This window comes from Megascapheus bottae, chromosome 1, assembly GCF_031878675.1.
Source record: "Megascapheus bottae isolate mThoBot1 chromosome 1, mThoBot2.hap1, whole genome shotgun sequence".
Taxonomy (NCBI): domain Eukaryota; kingdom Metazoa; phylum Chordata; class Mammalia; order Rodentia; family Geomyidae; genus Megascapheus; species Megascapheus bottae.
The window spans coordinates 33,220,426-33,243,451 of NC_143509.1; the positions used below are offsets into that span (position 1 = coordinate 33,220,426).

Genomic DNA, 23,026 nt, shown 5'->3' on the forward strand with positions numbered 1-23,026 from the left:
ATTTATGGAGTGCATGGGAATTTGAATCAAGGTGGTTACCTAGTATAGTTGTAATGTCCCCATTTATTCTGGTGAAAAGTAAACAAGTTGAAAGATCAGTTATTTTGTTTATTTAGTTTAATTTTTTATTTTCCAGTTTGGGGTTTTGAGCTCAGAACCTCATGCTCTTAATTTGACATTTACTAAGAGTTGCACCACAACTCTTTTTGTGGTTTTTTTTTTTGCTGGTCAACTAGAGGAAAGAGTCTCACAAACTTTCTTTTGTGAAATAGCTTCAAACTTTCCCTCAGCCTCCTGAGTAACTAGGAGTACAGGGTGAGCTACTGATGTCCAGCTATGTATCAGCTATTTTGGTGCTATAATGCAACTTTGACAATATGTTGTTATTTATGACAATCATTTATTTATTTATTTATGACACCACATTATTGATTATATGTTGTATTGTTTTCATGAGATCATAAATATTTGACTTCTATTAGAAGGATTCTGAAGAATATATCCATTAAGAATTCCACTGTGAGGTCAGGGTAGCTAGTGCTGTGTGGATTAATAGGTGAATCTGCTAGCAATAAATGGTTCTTCTGGTCTAGTGATGAGTTATATATATATATAGTATATAATATAGTGTACTGTATATACTTTATATAAATATATATATACTATACATACTACTAGTATACATATATAATACTAGTATACATATATACCAGAGTATAGTTAATACATATTTTTATCATATATTTATATCTATGTATAATCTAAACTTCGTATAAGAACAGGGTAAAGCATTTAAAATTGTTTCTGTAAAACTGGCATAGTAGTTACTAGAAACCATATTGCAAAGTATGGTAAACACATTAAAAATCTAATTCAATTTTAAATTCTTACGATCAAACCTTTTTTTAACATAAGAGTATGACCTTTGGGATAGAACTCATCCAAGATCTTGAGTTTTCATATCACCTGGCACAGGGCTTCTGAATCTGCTGTTTATTGGCCTGGAGGCCTTGGCTTCTGCTTTAACCTCTTCCATGCTCAATTCCTCATAAGTAAACAGGATACAACTCTCAAACTCCTTTAGAGGATTGTTGTCAATGAAGTATAAGTGCATTCAAGGTTATCATATAACCTTATCATATATATTTAGGAAGCATCATTAAATCTGGGGGCAGGTGAGGTTTCTCAACAAATCTGTCTCTTTCATTGTATCTTTCTTTTCAATTATAAGCTTAAATATTAGGTCATTTTTATTTTAAACTTGCATGAGAGTTGTGAGAATGACACTGGAAAAGGTGAGTTTGTGAAAATGAATCCTATCTCCATTTGTATATGTATATAAGTGGGATAATTTGATGGTCTTATGAGCTACAGAAATTAAGACTGGATAATCATCATGTCATGGTAAATCCTAATTTTCCCCAACTTAGGTTAAAACTAATGTGAGCTTGTATCTTCTCCATGTAGCTAAGGGCTTGTGAACAACAATACAAATGTTACTCAATTAATAATGAACCAGTGGCATTATTGTTATTATGATCACTAATAATCATTATTGTTATTTTAAATGAGGTGCCAATTGTGTGAAGGACTTTTGGAAATCATAATATGTGAAAATTCAGCTCTGTGAGAAATCATGCTAGACAAGTGCTTTACCAGAACATATCTGTTTAAGATGTTAGAGTAGAAAAGACATAGGCCTGCTGTGGGCCACGGGGAAATCTGCACAAGAATTAGCATGCTCTGCTCCCAAGCAGTGGGCTTGTGTAGCAGAATGCTCCATTGTGCTGGGTTCTGTACATGAGGAGGGGGCCCTAATCTTCTTTGGTGCATTAATGTTCTTTCATAATACAAGCATGAGAATTAATATGGACTGAAGTGCTCTTGAAGAAAGACATTTATCTCCCTATTTTCTTCTTGGGTGGATTGCTCAGAGCTAAAGGAACACCAAACCAAAATCAAATCTCCTGCTGCCCTAAATAGTTTTTACAATCTCCTTTTCAATAACCTAAAGTCAAGGCAGTCTCACTGCTGGACTAGAGCTCCTTCAGGACTCTTCTCATAATATGACAGGACAGAGCCATCTCTAATACAAATCAACACTATTATTTTCAAAATAAGCACTTTAAAGGGTTGCTTGAACAAGAAAAGACCAATTTTCGGAGCTGCATGCTATTTGGCAGTTGGTGTAAGATTGCCCTGTGAATTTCATCACACTGAATAATACAGTTTATTCTGGTGCGTTTTAAGTGGAACTGAATAAATAATGTTTGATGCTTGGTTAGTGTTAACAAGCAAGATGCTGTGATTAGTATGATTGTTCTTTTAAATGATCATTTACATTCTTTTTACATTGTTTTACTCCCTTGAAGACAGTGGGGACAAAATTCTTAATGTAAAATATACTAACTCTGACTCAGAATTTCATTTACATAGTGCAAATTTATGGCAGACTAAAATGTATAGTAAAGGGTTAAATAACTTCATCCTGCCAAAAATGATACTAATTTCTCTCTCTCTTACATCTGATTCCTCTCTCTTCTCTGTCTCTCTTATTTTTTACTTCTTTGGCCATTGTAATAAATGAAAAAAAAGAAATGTATGGTAATTATCTGTATTTCTCAATTGCATATATACACCTTAATTATTAACATTTAAAGGAAACCTTACATTTTCTTTTCTTTCATTTTCTTCTAGATTTTTGCTTTTATTTTAAAAATGGAATTGGAACCTACTATTTTTGGTTCTTTTTGTTTGCCTACATATAATCAAATTAATGTAAAAAATTAGTACACTTCCTTTTTTTGGTACTGGTGAGATTTGCACTTATAACCTCACACACTGTCACTTGGATTTTCCACTCACAGCTGAAACTCTAGCACTTGAGCCACATGCCCACTTCCAACTTTTTTTTTTTTTTGTGGGTCATGGGACTTGACCTCAGCCTGTGTGCTGTCCCTGAGCATTTCAGCTCTTCAGCTACTGCCCTACCCTTCAGCCAAGCCCCACTTCTCATTTTCTAGAGGTTAATTGGAAATGAGTCTAAGGTTCTTTGTGTCTGGGCTGGCTTTGAACCTTGATCCTCAGATCTCAGCCTACTGAGTAGCTAGGATTACATGCATGAGGCACTGTGCCTGGCTTCATTTCCAACTTTTTGCTGGTTAATTGGATACTAGATCCTCATGGACTTCTCTGCCTGGGCTAGCTTCGAACCGCGATTTTCAGATCTCAGCCTCTCGAGTAGCGAGGATTACAGTCCTGAGCCACCAGCATCCTGTCCAGTATATATTTTTAAGTGTAGTTTTCTGCTATTGTTTTCTAATTCTGAGTATGTGAGTTGATTAATTCTGTAGTTACTCGAAGTGATTGAACAATCAATAAAAGAGAAATTTCACTCCTAACCTTCGATACTGTAAAAATACTTTACTGTGAAATGTTCCGGAAACAGTGTATTTTGACAAGGCCTGCTCCCATTTAAGTGTGTGTTAAGTCAGCAGGCAAGTTTCTCAACAATCTAACGATCAAGTATTTCACCTGTCATCTCACATCAAACCATAATTTTTCCCATGGTAGTAGCCAACTTACCTCACTCTAGCCACTATTAATATATTTCTATAGCTTGTAAAACATCTAGTTATCACTCTGTCTATTCTCCCTTGCTTGAGCTAATGATTTATTCTTATTTTCTCTAGGATATAGACCCACAGCTAACTGGATTTGATTTATAAGAGCGAAATCTACAGTCAATGGCTAATCTCAGCACTTTGCAACTATGGGAAACAAAATGGTCAATAGGATCTGGTTTGATAAATAGTGATGATTGAAGATGTTGCTTCCATACTTGGGGAATCAATGAGAGCTCCTAGTTGGATAAAGAAAACTCCGAGCTTTTCTTGACAAGTACACCTTTGAGGAACCGGAGGCCGCTTCTATCCATCCAAATACAATCTTTCTCGGTGGATATAAACCCATTCCCTTCACTGTAACCAGACAACCAGACAACTAATGTGGCATCATGGCACTGCTCAGATGCACGTGGCCAAATTATGTTTGGAGAGCCCTGATGGCGAGCTTGGTACACAGGGGTGTGGGGGCTTCCTTGACTCTCTGTCTCCTGGGCTGTTGGCTTCAGACTGCGCATGTGCTGTCACAAAAATTGGATGATGTGGATCCACTGGTGACAACCAATTTTGGAAAGATAAGAGGGATTAAGAAAGAACTCAATAATGAAATTCTGGGGCCTGTGATTCAGTTTCTCGGGGTTCCCTATGCAGCCCCACCAACTGGAGAACATCGTTTTCAGCCTCCAGAACCACCATCTCCCTGGTCAGACATCAGGAACGCCACCCAGTTTGCTCCTGTGTGTCCTCAGAATATCATCGATGGCCGGCTGCCGGAAGTCATGCTCCCTGTCTGGTTTACCAATAACTTGGATGTGGTTTCATCTTACGTGCAAGACCAGAGCGAGGACTGCCTCTACTTAAACATCTATGTCCCGACAGAGGATGGTGAGTTTATTGCAGACGACACAGGACGATCTATTTATTTATTTTTTGTCTATTCTAAGTTCTACCAATAGCAATTCACGTATACCGGTAGTTTGCATGGCTTTTCCTGTTGGCATGTAGACATATTTTTACATGCGTGCATGCTGCTTTTTTTGGTCTCTGTTGGTGTACCTGTTCTTTTCTTTTTTTTTGTTTTTTGTTTTCTTTCTTTCCTGTATCGACTCATTTTCTTTCCTCCACAGCACGTATATTGAGGTAGAAATGGGCTCCTAGCTTCCATTTCCTACCAAATGACTTCTGAGAAGATGCATCAACATTTCCTCATTGCATGTACAGGCTCAACGACTCGGGGGTGTTTTGCTCTCAGTCAATGCAGGAGTGTATTAAGTTAGATAGTGGTGGTTGCATGTTCTGGCGGTCTGTGATGGAGCGCCATGTTATTTTCTAGTCTTCTATTCATTTTTCAGTAAAAAGAATATCCAAGGAATGTGCCAGAAAACCCGGCAAGAAAATATGTAGAAAAGGAGGTATGTATAAAAGTGGAAAAAAATGGGTTCAAAAGCTTGCAGAGGAAGAAGCATTTATTCCCCTTAATGATGATTTGCTGGTGCTGCAAAGTGAATGGCTAGGTGACATGTGGACCTTTGATCAAGTTTGTCAAGGAATAGGAAGATGGGTAAGGATGGATGGAGCTGAGTATTTGAACTTGACCAAACTCATCGGTGGTACCTGTGTTCTCATGTTCCAGGGATGATGGTATCTGTAAGAATTGAACCTCTTACACAGAAAAATAGGCTGTTAAATTACCTTCAAGGAACCCAAACACATTGTCTTACCGTCTGGTTAGTTTTGATATCCATAGCTCCTATCTTCCTGTACAGATATGCATCTATGTTCTTCAAATTGATCAGTTTAGTCACAAACTTCATTTTTTATTCTTAGCCCCTTTTGAAGTATTTTGTATCATCAGGATGAATTTGCCATAGTTATTAGGCAATTATCATGATAAGATAACAATGTTTTATTTTTCACAGCCACACTTCCAGAAAGTGAATGAGCTTTTCATATTTTATACCAAACACTTTCAGTCTTAGTATCACTCAAACCTTTTTTATAATTATGTTAAACCATTTAAAATATAGGGAAGAACGTGACTCAGAAGTTAAAATTATATCAACCCTCAAATCATCCTCTAGGCAGATTGAGCCAATGAAGACAAGTGAGAGCTGCAAGGTTTATGTGAATGAAGCTTGTCCACACTCTCTTTTTACTCCAGTAAATCACTCAGAGGGGAAAACAGTTTCTTCCAGTAGTAAATCATCTAAGTATTACTTTGACCTTTTTCATAACTTTTTGGAATTTCCAATCTTCATACAGAAGTCATATTAGTATTCTAACAGTGCATGTTCTATCTATGCACTTTCAATCTCCTGCTTGAACCAAGTCAGACTTTATTATACATTCCGGTGAAACAGGGAGTGTCTAACTGATCTGTTTTCTAGGGTGACTGAATTATATAGAAGACACTTTGTTGAAAAAATATGCTTGCCTATGGATCAAAAGGATTTGCGCTCAATTCATTTTTATTTTGATTATGTACTAATTTCTTGGGCAATATTAGTAGAATGGAGCCCACTGTTTCGTTAAAAAACTGTCATCATTTGTGTTAAAGCACAGTATACTAAGAAGATAGGTATAAAGGCAACAAAGGTGCTTTAAACAACAAAGTAAGAAAGAATAATTTCTTGGCTTTCCCCAAATGAGAATAACTTCAATACTAACGTACTTTGCAGCAGTGGTTATTAATATGAAACTTATCAAGCATAAGTAATTGGATAAATGACTTTCTCCTATCTTAAAGCTGTTGATTCATAAAGTCATAGATAAAAATACTATTGAAGAATGCATGATGAGAGTATAATATATAAAAACATGTGATCAAGACAAAGATAAGGGTACTGAAAAGAAAGATAGTAAATTAGAAAGTGACCTTTTTTCCAGAACAATTTCAGAGAAAAAAAAGATTTATTAGAATTTCATTTTTTTATTATCCTCTGAAATGTTGGTTCCATTTGCTTCCTAAAAGAGTTGGCAAAAATAAATGTAGGCTGTGCTGTTTATCTTGGCAAACTTTGAATAAATTTATAATTATACTGGGAAGAGATCTATAGATAGCCACTTGATCATGTGCATTTGATATTGTTGAACTGTGGTGCTGTTATATGTTACTATTTAAACTTCACTGAAATATTATTTTGCTTGGAAATTTATCATATCCTATTATTAATTTTTACTCATCTATGAGTTATTTATCTATTGTCCTAGAAAAGAAATCAAATGTAATTTTTTACATAAATAGTACTTTAAATAAACAAATCAAACCTATAAATTAGAGATTAGCTTTTAAATACCATATGGAAAATTCCCACAAAAATATTAACTCTTTGCTCTGTCATGGAGGATCTATTTGGCTATTTCAAAAGGTGATCTTGGCTCAAGAAAGTATTAGTCGTTTGTTGATTATTTCATATTTATTTATGTGTGTACTAAAATATAGTTGATTTTGAGTAAGAATTCTTCAGTGGGATTCCAATGTTTATAACAGGCAGCTCAGAAACCAGGAGATTAGTGACCTTTTGTTCCGTGCTAATAGATTTGTGGCTTATCTGTATTTACCTTTTTCTAGGAGTCTGAGGCCACTTGGATGGGCAGATGGACCCTTTTTCCTTTGCCAAGCATTCTATAGTCTATGCACACTATATTCATTCAGAAATCTTTCCTAATTGCCATTTGTAAGCCATGCAGCATTCAAGGGTGTCGGTAATGATGGAGATGAAGAATGCTCTTCCTTGTAGAATTTATATACTAGTAGCTTTACAAAGAACAGCACTTTTTTCAGCATTGTCATCTATAGAAAATGAAGAAAATATTCCTTTACAAAGAGATGCCTTCTTATAATTTTTAAGTAGAGCATTTACCATATTTTCCTGTACATTTGAAGAAGTGAGACACATTTGTATCGATAGGTTGACTCTCATTTTGAAACAGGTCCCAATGGCACATTTGAATCCATCCTTTTATATTTCCCATGTTAGTTTCAGCCATATGTTAATTACCCTCTAGATATTTCTTCAGGGTTTTATTCTCACAAAATTGAAAAATGAATGCTTAAAATGAGATGAGTAGCCACACTTGGGCAAATATGCAGATAATGTAATAGAACCTAGATGTTGGTTATGAAGGACATTTGCTTAAATATTAGGTGTTTTGCATATGTTACTCATTTCTTTATCACCATAACTTTATGAGAGGAATATACTACTATGAATTTTATGATAAAATCTGAGAGATTTGTTATTTTGACCCAGATTGTACTGTTACTAAGAGTCAGTTATGCCTTAGCTCCTATTTAGATAGTAGGACTTTTTTCTGTAGATTGCCTCATCTTTCTTTCCCTAACCATTTTGCTTTTACCTCACTCAGCTTCTTTCTTTCTCTTCTCTTTCTCCTTTCCTTCCTCTCCTCTTCCCTTCCTTCTTTCCTCCCTGAATTCCTTTCCATTTTTCATACTTTTATCCTGACTTCTACTTATTCTACCAGTTAAAAATTTTTCTGATTGAATTGGGTCAAGCCAATATTAGCAGCTTATTTCCAGAAACCGGCCCATTTTGGTGAATATTTTTAATAGTACACGTGTTTTCTAACTGCCAGACTAAGATCACAGCACATTCCTCCTGGCCCCTCTGAAGGAGCAACTTTAACTTCTTTGTTTCCCTTTGTTTCACTAGGTTGCTCTCTTGTGAGACTTGCTAACAAACATTAAGGGCCAAATATTAGGCAGTAAACACGAGGAGGAACAGGGGACCCAAAAAATCCACAAACAAATCGATCAGCTCCTGATACTTTAGACTTGTATTCCTTCAGCACTTTCACCATTATTTGCATAGTTTTTCCAAGATGAATAAAAAAAATCAATTTTCATGCCTGTATTTATGAGACTTGCTAACCCAGTTTTTCACTTTTGTTGTACAGTTTGTATAGCAAGCCATTTTTAGAGATAGATATGGTATAATTCCTTACAGCTTGAACAAGCTATTCTTAACCTCCCGAAATATTTTACATGAAAAATACTTTACATGATTTTATATAAAATTCTTTACATGAGGTTATTCATTCAAGAAAATTTTGATGAACATATGCTTTGTTTGTTTGATTGCTTACCACAAGGATGTTTTTTTTTTCCAAATTAAATATGTATTAAAACAATGACTCTTACTGACTGTTAGTGTGTCCAAGGTTTTAAAAAGGGTTTCTCTTCTAGAATGTTTTTTTTAAATGCTAGTTCATATACACCTTATTTATTTATTTATTTATTTATTGCTTATTCTGTGGTAGTTATTGCTGTGGTTCCAAAGGATGCATTAATGAACAAAACAGAAGAGAATCCTTTTGTCATCTGTAGCTCATGTCCAAGTGTGTCAAGGTAGACTGTAAACAATTGAAACAGAAATAACTCACTTGTAATTGGGCATGAAGGGGAAATGTAAACCAGGTCAGGAAGATTAAAAGTGTGGATGTCATATTGAAGGTAATTTCATGTTAGATGATTACTATGAATGTGTGTTTGAATAAGGACCTAATGAGAAAGTAGTAAGGTGGGAATCTGTCTTGCACACTTCAAGAACAATTAGGAATACAGCTTGTGTAGGAAGGGGTATGGGAGAGACAGGTAATGAGAGTTAATATTACTGGATGTCATTTGTAAGAACATTCTATAATATAGCGAGAAAAGAGTGTGGAAGCAGGAGGAATGGAGAAAATAGTCAGAACTATTGCAATCCAGCAAGACCTGGGTGGGGTTCAGGTGCAGATCAGCTGAGTAACTATGAAAATAGGAATTCTTCACAAAGTTTTATAGTTTTCTTGATCAATATATTACAGGTTGTGAAGGACTCCTCCATGTTTTATCAGAATAGTTGGAAGCCTAGTTTGGCCATCAATTAAAAGGGAAATGTGGGTTATAGAATGATTAGAAAACAACATGGTAAGACGATACTAACTTGGTTTGGGACATGGTAGAGGTGAGGAGTGTCTTAGGCAACAGAAGGTAGATGTTACTATCCTTAATCTACTTTCTGAGTAAACTTCAAATGTCAGTTAGTGGTGGGGATAAAAATTTATATGTCTGAGCCAGGAGTTTGGCCTAGTAGTAGAGTGCTTGCCTAGCATGCATGAAGACCCGGGTTCCATTCCATGGTGTCACATATATTGAAAAAGCTGGAAATGGTGCTGTGGCTCAAGTGGCAGAGTGCTAGCCTTGAGAAAAAGCCTAAGGACAGTGCTCAGGCCCTGAGTTCAATCCCCACAACTAGCAAAAAAAAATTTAGAAGTCACTATGATAGACATAAAGGTTTGAAAGTCAGAAATTGACCATAGTGCAGAAAATGAAACAGACAAGCAAAAGAGAAACAAATAATTCATCCATGTGGACATTTCAACATCAGTGGTCTGAAAGGAGCGAGGGAAAGGTCTTAGAAACTGATGTAGAGTTACATGTCTGATATGAAGTTTTAATAATCAGCTTTCTATTTCTGCCACGAATCTTCAATATGACCAACTTATACAGAGAAAAGTATTCTTTAGGATCCTCATTACAGAAGATTCAGTCCAAAGTGTCTCGGCATCATTGCTTTTGGGTCTGTGATAAGGCAGAATATCCTGCTAGAAGTGTGGGACAGAGGAAATTTCCAAATGATTGGAAGCAGAAAACAAAGGAGAAGGACCAGGATCTCTTTACTTCTTCTGGGCCCTGCTTCCTCCTGCACTATGCTCCACCTCTTAAAGGGTCTGTCTACCCCCTGCCACTAGTGTCCTAGGCTGGTGACTAAGCTTGCGCATATTGCCTGTGGGGACCAGTTTAGATACAAACTATAAAAGGAGGTAAGCTAGGACTTTTTGTTATTGTTAACTTAAACATTAAGGGAGAAAAATATATTAATCCACTCTACAAAACTTTTGTAGGGTAGCAGAGTTCTTTTACACTGGGGTTGGTCTAAGATAGTAAGAGAAGATTTAGAGCTACCAAGCAAAATAATTATTTCAGGGAGCTTTGTTCTACAATGGAGCATGAAAAATGGGAAAGCAAGATCAAAATTCATTGTTATTTAAGTTAAAGAGGGAGAAAATTAGGAATATTTGTATACAATATGAAAAGAAGAAAGATGATAGGAGTTCTGGATCAATATTTATAAGCAGGTGAGAAAGATGGGATGCAAGTGGAAGTTTTGCATTAAAAAACATAGCTATGAAACTTTAACATGTTGCTAGGCAAAGTATTGAGTCTATATATGGAAGTGGTAATTAAAGTGTTCTATTCTCATTGAGTTCCTTTTTTTGTTGTTGGTGGTGGCGTTGGGACTTGAACTCAGAGCATGACTTTTTCTCTCAAGGCTAGCATTCTACCACTTTGAGCCACAGCACCCTTTCCACTTTTCTGTAGGTTAATTGGAGATAAGACTCTTACAGACTGTCCTACCTGTGCTGGCTTTGAACCGTGATCCTTAGATCTCAGCCTCCTGAGTAGCTAGGACAACAGGCACAAGCCAACCATTCCCGTCTACTCATGGACTCCTTTCTAATGTTGCTTGGTTTGTAATAATAAAGGAAATATTGATAGAATTGACATTGTGAGCTCTTACTCTGTTTTAGGCATTTGGCCATATTAACTTGCTTCATATCTCCACAATCATATCAGATTTTTCCCCTCATTTTATGGATACCCAAAGACATCAAGTATCTCATCCTGTTTTTCATGCCCAACTAATTACATTTGCTTAGATGCATGAACAAACTCAAAACAACAAAGAGAGAGCCATAGCAACAACAGCAATCATTTCTATTTGGGATTCTGGATCAAACAGAAAATGAAATGAGTGGCAAGCTTGTTAGTAGAAAGATCACCACACTGAAACAAAATTTCACTGGGGGATCTGAAGATGAAGGGGGCGATGTACTGAACTCCAGATCCGATTTTGTGTGAGACTTAGTAGAGGTCTTCAGGTGTGGGCAAGTCTTCTGAAAGCTGAGCACTTTAGGTTGGAACTCTGAAATGAAGCACACTTAGAGGGTTACAACATTTTATTTATTTTTTTCTTTTTTTAATTTTTAATTTTTAGTAATTTTTATTGTGAGTAATAGAATGGTTACATTATATTCACCAGATAGAAGGTGCATAATTTCACAAACATTGATACCCTTTTTCATGACATGGTCCCCATTTCCCTCCCACACTCCCCCTGCTTATCTTGATTTCCTCCCTTCCCTATCCAATTTCAAATAACCAATTAAGCAAATATAAAATACATCAGATAACAAGGTGAAATATTGTAACAATATGAGATAACCAAAAGAGATGAGCGATAACATAATACATTAAGGACAACAGTCACTCATTATATGGCTTTTGTTTCCTTATCCTGGAGGTCCTTACATTTAGTGTCATACTATTTGGCCTAATGTCTCTAGATTTTGTTCTATGGTTACAACATTTTAAAAGAATGGCACCATTGTTCCATGAAGCAGATGATTAAAAGGCCATTATAATTTTCCAACTTTACTTTTCTTTTTTTTTTCTTTCTTTTTTTGCCAGTCCTGGGCTTAGCTCAGGGCCTGAGCACTGTCCTTGGATTTCTCTCAAGGCTAGAGCTCTACCACTTGAGCCTCAGCACCACTTCCGGCTTTTTCTAAGTATGTGGTACCAAGGAATCGAACCCAGGTCTCCGTGCATGCTAGGCAAGCACTCTACCACTAGGCCAAACTCCCAGCCCCAACTTTACTTTTCTAAAGAAACTGGGGTTGAAGTTGAAAATACTGAAGAGAAGCCACCAGCAAAGAGTTATACTACAATATACATACTCTGTGGAGTTGGTGATCCTTTCTTCTATCCCTAGTGATATTATTCTCTGAATTATTTTTTCACACATGAATTATGACACAGTCTTTGTTTTAGCTGACCTCTATATTAATGGATTTATGGATGATTATTATTTTTTATACTTTGGTGTGTCTCCTGTGAATATCCTTTCCCTTTTTTATATCCCTGCCCATGGTGGCACATGTTACAATGGTGTGGGACAGAATGAACTTCAAAAATCACACAGGTACCAATCTGTTAATAACAAATTCACTTTGTAGTAAGGGATCAGAATGTGTACCAATCTATCTGCAACATTCTATCCATTGGTATTCCCATCCCCATTCCTCCTTCCCTTCCCCTCTAACTTCTGGAGCACTCATTCTACTCTTACCTGCCTTGAGATCAGCTCTTCCACACTGAGCATGCTATTGTGATCACATGATGCTTGACTTTTTCTCACACAACCCTTTGTAAGTGGATGATTGCTTACCCAGAGTGTGTACAATGAGCTGAGGCTCTGGAGATGTACTTGCCCCTCCTCTCATTCTGAGATTTGTCGGCAGGCCTCAGTTCTCCTTCACATCTACTTGCATTGGTCCAATTTTCTGCCTCTGCTTGCTTCCTTGTCTGTGTGCCTCCTTGTGAGGAAGGGCCATTATAATATGATATATCATCTTACTAACATATGTAAAGTCCTTGTATTTATTTGTGGCTGTATTGGTTTACCACACAAGGACTACAAAGTTATATGGTTTCAACAACAGAGATATTTTTGCATCACTGTTTGGGTTCTTAAAAGTGGGAGATCAAAATGTTAGCAAGATTAGTGCCTTCCAAAGGCCAAGGAGGGTAATTTAGTCTTGCCCTTTCTTCTTGACTTAGAGATGATTCTTTCTCCATGTCTTGAAATGGTAGTTTCATTCTCCTGGTAGCTATATTTGTGTATAAATCTATCCTTTTTGTTTGTTTATTTGTTTTTATTTTTTTCATATATTTTTATTGTAATTAATAGAAGGGTTACATGATATTTGCCAGATAGAAGGTGCATTAATTCACATACATTGATACCCTTTCACATGTCTTAGTCCCCATTTCCCTCCCTCCCCCCACCCCTCATCAGCACACTAGTTATATTAGAAACCAATCTAATGACATTATCTTCACTAAATATTAGTAACTGTCTCATGTTTTTGAAACAGGATTTATGCTCAAATAAGGTAAGAACTTAAGAGCAGGGGCTGCTTATTTTGTTTATGGTTTCAGTGGTTTAAGTCCAACATTTCTTGACGTTTCTTGGCCCTAGACTCATGGGCCACTCAGCATCTTTGCAGGAATAAATGGGGAGGGATCTTTTGTACCTCATGAGTGACAGGAAGAGGAGCTTGAGACAGGAAGTACTCAGGAAAGGGACCTACTTCCTGCAGCTAGGTCACACCTCTTAAAGTTTTTGAAACTATTCCCAAAATAGCACTACCAACTAGAAACCTTGACTGTAACAGGTGAACCTGTAGATTCACTTTATATTCAAGTTATAGCATTGTTTTAAACGGTTTTTCTATCAAGAGATGGTACTATGCTTTTAAATATCCAACCGTTTGACTTTATGGAGAGAGAAATGATTCATTTTTTTAAATATTGAATTTTCAATATTTTATGCATAGAGTTGCTTATATATACACTTGGTTTAAGTTAAAAAGTATATATTAGCTGGGTGGTAGCAAGCTTAACTCTTCAGGAGGCTGAGATCTGAGGATCATGGTTCAAAGCAAGCACAGGCAGGAAAGTCCTTGAGATTCCAATAAGAGACTCAAAAAAACAGAAGTGATGCTGTGACTCAAGTAGCAGAGTGCTAGCCTTGAACATAAAGAGGCTGAAGGATAGCTCCCAGGCTCTGAGTTCAAGTCCTAGGTCTAGGACTTGGGATTGAGCTCAGGGCCTGAGCACTGTCCTTGGACTTTCTCAAGGCTAGATCTCTACCACTTGAGCCTCAGCACCAATTCTGGCTTTTTTCTACATATGTGGTACTGGGGAATCGAACCTGGGTCTTCGTACATGCCCCCCCAATAAAATCTAGTAACATTTTTCAAATTACAACTAGGTAATTGGACAAAACTTCTAAAAATAATTTTTAATTTAAAATCTATTTCCCTGTTTACTACAACTCTATTTATTATCTAGCTAGTGACAGCAACTGAGAAATTAAATTATTGCCAAGATTTTCCATTAAAACATATAAAATGTGACAAAAATCAGATTTAAAACCATGAATAAACATCTTACATCTTAATAGAATGATCTTGAATTATTGAGATCATAGCTATAATTTTAACTAAAATTATATAGTTTTTGAGCACCTTTGTCCATGGGTGTCATGAGTTAAGAAAAGCATGCAGTTTTGTAGGATTTTCATTGGAGCTTCAAACTGTCACAGGAGACATCTGACAATCCAAAGCCGAGGTTTCCGGATGTGTGAAGTCTTGCTTCTTTTGATATCCATGTTTCTGATTCAAATATGAGACTTCCCGTGGTTCCCCTGTGTGTCATGCTTGTCAATCCCCTGCCAAGACAAGGATGGGAAGAACATGTTTTGATTCCCAGAGAATTTACATTCCAATGGCATCCTCCATCACAGGAACAGGAAATACACAATGATGTCTGTGATCATGTTCCCAAGTAGAGGTAAGCTTGATGTATAATAAATTCTCAAAACCGAACAAGGGAAATAGCTGCTCCTTTGTGGAAAGCAAAAACAGTAATGATACTGATATTTGGCACTGTGCTCCCTCTAATGCAAACTTTAATTAAATCTTCAAATGTGTATGGAGCACAAAATATGCAGATTAGAATAAAACCCATCAAACACCACCAAAACTATAATTATATCAGCCTTGTTCCTGAGCACACCTGAATTGCTCTGCCAAGAAGCTGTGGTTTCAAACTTTCTATCCTTCAGGGGTTTTTCTATGCCCAACATTACCTGCAGAAACCTCTGCAAAGCTTAGACAGCACTGGCTGCTGATGCAGCAGCTGCTAAGAGACTGATTACAGGCCATTGCTTCCAGATGTGGAATAGCAGCTGCTCTTTTCCAGTTCTGTGCTCTCTTTTGTGTAGCACAGCAGCCTGGGGCCAACCCTAAAGACACTAGGGGGCTTTAAAGAGCTATCTGAATGAGTGTTCCCTATGTGGTAAGAGAAGAAGACACAGAAAAAGAAAATAACAGTATGGCAGGAATGGTGAGGAAGGAGACCCAGGGCCATTACAGAGACATATAGAGAAGTGTCTTGGTTAGGAGCTATTTTGAGACAAAACGTTGATTCCATAATGAATACTCAAGGACCAACACTGTAGTTTTTTTTCCTGCCTTCCAATCTGGTTCCTTCTATGGAATCATTTCATGGGATTTCTCTAGATCTTCCATTTCTTTCCCCCTTATCCATAGCCTCCAACATTTTTTTGCCCCAGCCATTATAATGCCAGTTCAACAGGGCTTACAATTCCCACTTTGCTCCTACAAACTCAAAACTCAGAAGTCTGAAATCTGTGATATTGCTCCAATAATCCCGTGTTGCTGTTTGTATAAATATAAACTAGAACTCCTTACCATGCTTATCAACGCCTTCATGATGTCTCCTGACTTCCTTTGCAAGCTCCTTAATGGTTCTCTCTCTCCTACTTCTAACTGTGCTGTCACACTCTTCTACCTTATGACTTTGACATGACTATTCATTTACATTTGACATACAATGTCTACTTGTTTTTTCCCATATGGCCAAGCCTTGCCCATTGAGCCTCCTTATCCAAGCAGCTTTTGCTGCTCTATGGAAGTAACCTCATCTTATTCTTGCTGCTATTCTTTTGTATCCTCCTGGTTATTTTTTTTTTCACTGAGGTTTGTTGTTGTTGTTTTGGTTGCTTGTCGGTCGTGCATTCAGAGCCTTGGTGCAGTCCCTGAGACCTTTTGCTCAAGGATAGTGCTGTACTTACTCTGAGACACAGTTCCACTTTCAGTTTTCTGGTGGTTAATTTATTTTATTGTAATGTGTTACAGTTACATTCGCCAGATGGGAGGTGTGGTACTTCTCACACATTGATATCCCTTCTTATGTTTTTGTGCCCATTTCCTTCCCCACACCCCCTCCCAATCACCTTGTTTTTCCCCTTCCCTTTCCTATATCAAATAATCAAATAAACAATATGCCAGGTAACAAAGTCAGATACTGTAATAATATGGGATTAACCAAAGGGCAACAAAAGAGAAGAGAAATGACAGTATATTAAGAACAATAATCACACAAGTTAAAGCTCTTGTTTCCGTATCCTGGATATCCGTTCATTTAGATTCATCCTATATGACCTTATATATCTAGGTTTTGCGCTATTGTCATCCTCTGCTTGGAGAGACCTAGATGTGTACTGATTAGTACAAATGAGGGAAACCACTGAGCCTGTGGTCCTTTGGGTCTGGCTTACTTCACTTAATATGAGTTTTTCCAAGTCTTTCCATTTCCTTACAAATGGGGCAATGTCATTCTTTCTGATGGCAGCATAGAATTTGTTTGTGTATAAATATCACATTTTCTTGATCCAGTCATATACTGAGGGGCATCTGGGTTGGTTCCATATCTTTGCTATGGTAAATAATGCTGCATTGAACATTGTTGTGCTAGTAGGTTTTGTATGTCTTTGTTTCTGAATGTTTTTGTAAATTCAAAAGAGTGGAATTGCTGGGTCATAGGGGAGCTCTGTATTTAGTCTTTTGAGGAATCGCCATACTGCTTTCCATAAGGGTTGAATGAGTTTACACTCTCCGGTGGTTAATTTGAGATAAGAATCTCATAGACAGTTTTGCTCAGGCTGCCTTTGAACCACACTCCTAAGATCTTAGACTCCTTAGTAGCTAGGATTACAGAGGCAAGTCACCAGCACCTGGCTTTCACTGTATTTTTAGCTTCATATGAAATCATCATGCTCACTTATGTGCTATGTGTTTATCCCCTTAGAACATTTCTCAGGTTCACTGCTATGCTCCTGACACTCAACCAACACTTGTTGAAAACCTAAAGTCATAAGAAACAGTGGACTTTGTTGGGAACAGTCTTCATCTGCCTTATCTGCATTTATTTGAGTAATTCTACCACCCAATGAAGTAATACCTACCATCAGGTTTCACTAGATATAGGAAATTCAGTTCCTTCCTGTTGTACAGTCAGTAGCACAATGCTCCTGAAATGAAGAAAATTTCAAGGCAACATCAGAGTCCTTAACTAAGAAATAACAGTGTTCAAGGGCTGACAGACATAACCTGGCCTGTGGTGCAGTGTTCCCTGGGGCTGAGTGGCTGCCAGCAGTGGAAGTGCTTGGCTCTGGGCCTGTGCCTGGGAGTGCCAGTTATATCACCTGTTCACTGATTTATATTTTAATATAGGAAGCCAACAATGCATTTGTGTAACAGGAGCAATGAGAACGAGTTTCCTTCTCCAAGCCAGACATTTCATGTTTTCCTTCCTATCTCCTCCTATTTAAATTCCCTTCTCTTCTTACCAGTTCTGAATTCTTTGGCAATTATATCTTTTCTCCTAATTATTTGCTTTTCCTCCTTTGTCTATATCTACCTTTGCCACAGGACTTCTTTGTGTATTTCATTTGAATTTGTGGCAGAGTCTGTGCTTAAGTACTGTAAGAATAAGTCTACAGGATTCATTAAAGGGAATTCTGTATGCAGCTCCACCAATGGCCTGTGATCAGGAGCACATTCCTTATCATTTCACCCTCTGGTAGTTCATGTCATGGCTGACATGTACATATATTCAATAACTTGTATATTCATTCAATGTTACTTTCCTCTGTTCTTTTATTAAATATTACCAGTGACAAGATTTCTAAGAAAAGCAATGCGTAACTATATAAGTATAATACCACTTTGTGTGTGTGTGTGTGTGTGTGTGTGTGTGTGTGTGTGTATGCACGCGCGAGCAGACACGTGTGCTAGTACCTGGGGCTTAAACTCAAGATTTAGGTGTTGTCCCTTGGCTTTTTCCTCAAAGTTGACCGCTTGATCCACCACTTGATCCACAGTTCCACTTCTGCTTTCTTTAGTGGTTAAACTGGAGATAAGAGACTCACAGACTTTCCTGCCTTGACTGGCTTTGAACTGTGATGCTTAGATCTCAGTACTATCCTGAGTATGCTTTAAACTGACATATCCCAGAATATGAGTCTGTACTTAGTTTGGCAGTGTTTTTGGAATACTGTTGGTGCCCGCTAAGTGATGGATCTGGGGTATGGCTGACAGTGTGCTGCCTAGGTTATTCAGATAAATGAGAAGCTAACTGGTATTTTAGTTAATGGGCTGAATCCCAGGTGCTGGGAGTAGAAATATATGGTAAGATGGTGAGTGATTCCTCCCTTCTTGATGCCACAGGTAAGGAAGTCTCAGTGAGATGGACTACAGATGTGGCTCAGAACACACTGCAGAGCTGCCAGAGAATGGAATATTAGATTCCTGGAAAGGCCAGTCACCCATGCAATTGAACCAATTTCTGAGTCTGGCAAGGTTCTACTCTTGCTTATAAAATCCATTGTCATCATCCTGAAATTCATAATGAAATCAAGATTTTAGACCTCAGGTCCAAACTCTAGAAATCCCATACCTCAGGTTACCCCTATATGCCAAATAGAGAGACAAGGCACTGGGCAGAACAATGAGCTGTTTTACATGGCAACCGCGGTAAGACAGCACTTGGCTGTTTTCTTCTGCCATCTTAGGAGTACAGCCATTGGCCTTTATTTAAAATCAGAGCACTGGGAGCAGGGATAAGCAGGAATGTCTAATTAAAACAGTCCAAATCCAAGTCCTGGCCAGCTTGAGCACTATCCCAGTCTTCATTCTTGTCAGCAGGGGAGAGGAGGAAAGGAGGGAGGCGGGAGGGTGGCAAGGGTTGGTTCTCCAGACATTGCTATCTCTTTGTCACTTGAGAGCAGGCATGTCAGTCACTGTTACCTAGGAGATGGTTGGTAGCCTTTCTGCTGTTCTCCTTCTTTGGAGAAGTGTTTTGCCTTTAGTTACACCATGGTTAGAAGTCATTCCCTATCTGATATTTTTTTTTGGTCACCCTGTGCTTATGGTAAATTTATCCATTCTAAAGCTTATTGCAAATCATTACAGGACAAAATTTCTCAGGTCAAAGTCATTAATACAAAGGGGGTGTGTGCTGCTCTAGAATGCATTTATATTTCATTTTCCTTTTAGTTAATTCATAGGTCTAGCAAATTAGCCTGTCATTTGCTTTTTGCAATAGTCACTTTTGAACAAGGGCTTCTGCATTTTTCTTGTGTCCCTGGGCTCCATGAATTATGTATTCTGCCCTGCTCTCTGATTCTTCTGGCATTTCTCCCTGTTGCATGCCTGCAGTGGTGTGTATGAGTCTAAGGAATCCAGCACAGGAAACCCGCAGTGCCTGTTAAGTGATTATAGTAAAACTTTCAACTAAAACACCATTAGTAGTAGTGTTTTTACCCGTAAGGTTTTCTTTATATCTGAAGGAAACAATGACAAATAGACACAACGTCACTTGAGAGAGATAGAAGTATTGGTCTCATTCTCTGTACATTTGTTCCTTCTCTAATGATGCAGTTATTGAATGTTTAATGAGTCCTAAACACTGGATTAAAAAAAACCCTAAGATGTGGCACTTCACCATATGGGAAAACCAGGCAAGGGCTAATAAAAAACAATTATATAGTCACATCTTCTAAAGTACCTATTAAGGGTCAGGCATTTTTAAGGGTCTTATATATGTCAACTTAGTTCTTTTTTCACAAGGAAAGTATGAAATAGATACAATTAATATCTCTTCCTTACTGCAGAGAAATGTAAGACACAAATAGGTTTCATAAACTGTACGAGTTTTCACAGCTTGAAAGTAACAGAGCCAGGATTCACAGCCAGACAGTCTAGCTCCATTGACTGTGCCCTTAGCCACTAAGCATATCAAATGTTTGTGTAGCTATGAAGGAAGTAAGTAAGGTTTATAGATGGTAAGATGTTGCCCAAATGAGTGAGTGCCAGCTCTGCTATGGATGGGAGCTGATGAGAAAAACCTTTGTCCTAGTAATGAAGCTTGAAAGACAGTGAAGCCAGAGGGAGGGTCAGCTCCCTGAGGAGGAGGATTGAGTGGGATGAGAGAAGAAATACATGTGTATATATAAATATATGCATGTATACATGTGCATGTGCATATATGCAAACATATATATGTATGTGTATTATGTTAACATACATGTATGTATTTCTATATATCTGCGATCAGAGAGGTTAGCGAGGACCACTCCTGGAGCTCCAGGCAGGCCTCTGCATCTAAGGTGGTTGGAATTTTCCTTTAAGTGACAGGAAGTCATTAAAGGATTGTCTTGGCTTGATCTCTGTGAATTAATGGCTTGGCTTCACCACTGTTGATTGTTCTCTCTGGTGCTTATATTAATGATGGGCACCAAGAGAGTGAAACTACCACAGGGACTCTACAGTTTACTTCAAAGTATGAGTTGGAGGTAGTGGCAGCAGCTGTGAGTGTGGGGAGAAAAATGAAGTGGGAGATGTTTACTGCAATATTGGTACAGTTGGAGAAACTGATTAGTCCCTGAGGAAGACTGAGAAATGATGTAACATGGTTTCCCAAGCCTCCCACCTCACAGAACCATGATTCCTGTCTGCTGTGCTTTCTCCACTGATGAACCTTCTGTGACATTGCTTGCTCAGCAGAACTCATGGAGAAAGAACAAAGTCAGGTGTTGGTGGCTTTTGCTTGTAATCCTAGCTATTCACAGGGCAGAGATATGAGGATCTCAATTCAAAGCTAATCTGGACAGGGAAGTCTGTGAAACATCTCCAACAAAACCTACCAAAAGCCAGAAGAAGAGCATGGCCCAAGTGGTAGAGTGTAATCTGAAGCACAAAGGGTCAGGATCAGTGCTAAGGACCTGAGTTCCAGCCCTAGTACTGGCACAACACTATGAATGGGGAAAAAAAAAGGTGGAAAAGAAAATTGTCAAAGGGAGCCGAGTACAGTGGGAAAGTTCCAGAAAACATGGGCTACGAAATAACATTTTAATGTCTTTTTCTACTGGCTAAAATGTAAATTTGTTTACATAAACATAATGAATAGTGATTTACCAAGTTAAGTGTGAGGTAGAACTTGGGAGAGAACTCTGTACGCTGGGACAAGGCAGACATGTCAGGGAAGAGTGGTAAGGAGCTAGGTTATCACCACTAATGCACCCACGGTTGGCTGTGCTTGCTGGAAGATGAAGCAGAGGAAACCAAAGACAGCAAACCACACATAAACAAATGGAAAAAGGAAAAATCATTTCTTTCAATATACATTTATAAAAGGAACAAGTGGGTGCAAAATTTCTATAGGTTTGCATTAGTGACTATACACTAGATGAATGAATATTGTTTACAGAATATGTATTGATTGAATTCAGTATGCACTTTTTTTTGGTACTTACTTAGTGGTAAACTTTCTATTCTGTGCTAAATTATAAATCCCATTTGCAAAAATTAGCCATATTGACATAAAATACTATACTCAGATACTTAGAAATCTACCATGAAGACAAATAAAAATATAAATACAAATATACATTGTAAGACTAGGAAAGTCATTGGGAAAAATTATTTTGTTTTATTTTATTATGCTGATGCCGGGGATTGAATTCAGGCCCTCCCCTTTAATTTTTGTTCAAGGCTAATGCCTTAACATTTGAGCCACACTTCTATCTCTGGCTTTTCTTTGGTTAATTGGATATATAATTTTCTCAGGTTTGTCTTCCAAGATGACTTCATGATCCTCAGATCTCAGCCTCTGAGTAGCTAAGATTATAAGCATAAGCCACTGGCTCCTAACATGAAACAATTTAAAATTTCCTAAGTATTCAGAAGGCTAAAGGAGAATCAGGAAGTTCTCTTAAAGGAATAATATATATTAATCTTGACAAATGAAACTTTCATTAAGTAGAGTTATAAGGCTTTTATTCAGGAAAGCAAACACTGAAGTTAGTATCAAATTGGTTACATCACAAAAATATGAAGTTGTGATTGTGACAAAATATCAAAACATTAAAATTCAAGATGAGCAGTTTGACTATCAACCGGTATTCAGTAATGATTTAGATGGAAAATTATTATAACCAGACCTCTTGTTTCAGCAGAGGAGGGGCAGGAACTGGAGAGGGTGGAGAATATATTTTAAGGAAGTAGACTGTCTAAAAAACAATGAGTTTATAGTTGATATGACACATGATGGAGAGTGGGCATGGAAATAGTATGGCTTTGAGAAACATTGTGAAGCAGAAATGATCAGAACTAGTAAATGACCATATAAGAGGGTGGGTGATAAAAAGGAGACACTGGGTGGTTATCCACAAGTCAGAGCCAGGATGGCTAGGAAAGAAGAAGATGACTGAGTTAATAAACCATATTTCTAATTCTACTCTGGGGATGGATTTTATGAAATTTTCAGCAAAATTGATTATGCAAATGAATTTCCCACCCAAACACGATGGTACAAAGTAAAAGAATTGATGGGTATTTTGGTGTGTCTT

General features: G+C 37.6%; 1 protein-coding gene across 6 annotated transcripts in view; it reads left to right on the forward strand.

Annotated features, from left to right (window-relative positions):
• Positions 1-23,026, forward strand: part of Nlgn1 (neuroligin 1) — an 899,947-nt gene that overhangs the window by 192,315 nt on the left and 684,606 nt on the right. For all 6 annotated transcript variants that reach the window (XM_090342307.1, XM_090342313.1, XM_090342299.1 and 3 more), the window contains one exon: positions 3,693-4,508. In XM_090342307.1, the coding sequence (XP_090198433.1) occupies positions 4,016-4,508 (493 nt within the window). In that variant the 5' untranslated portion in view covers positions 3,693-4,015. The remainder of the gene's footprint in view (positions 1-3,692; positions 4,509-23,026) is intronic.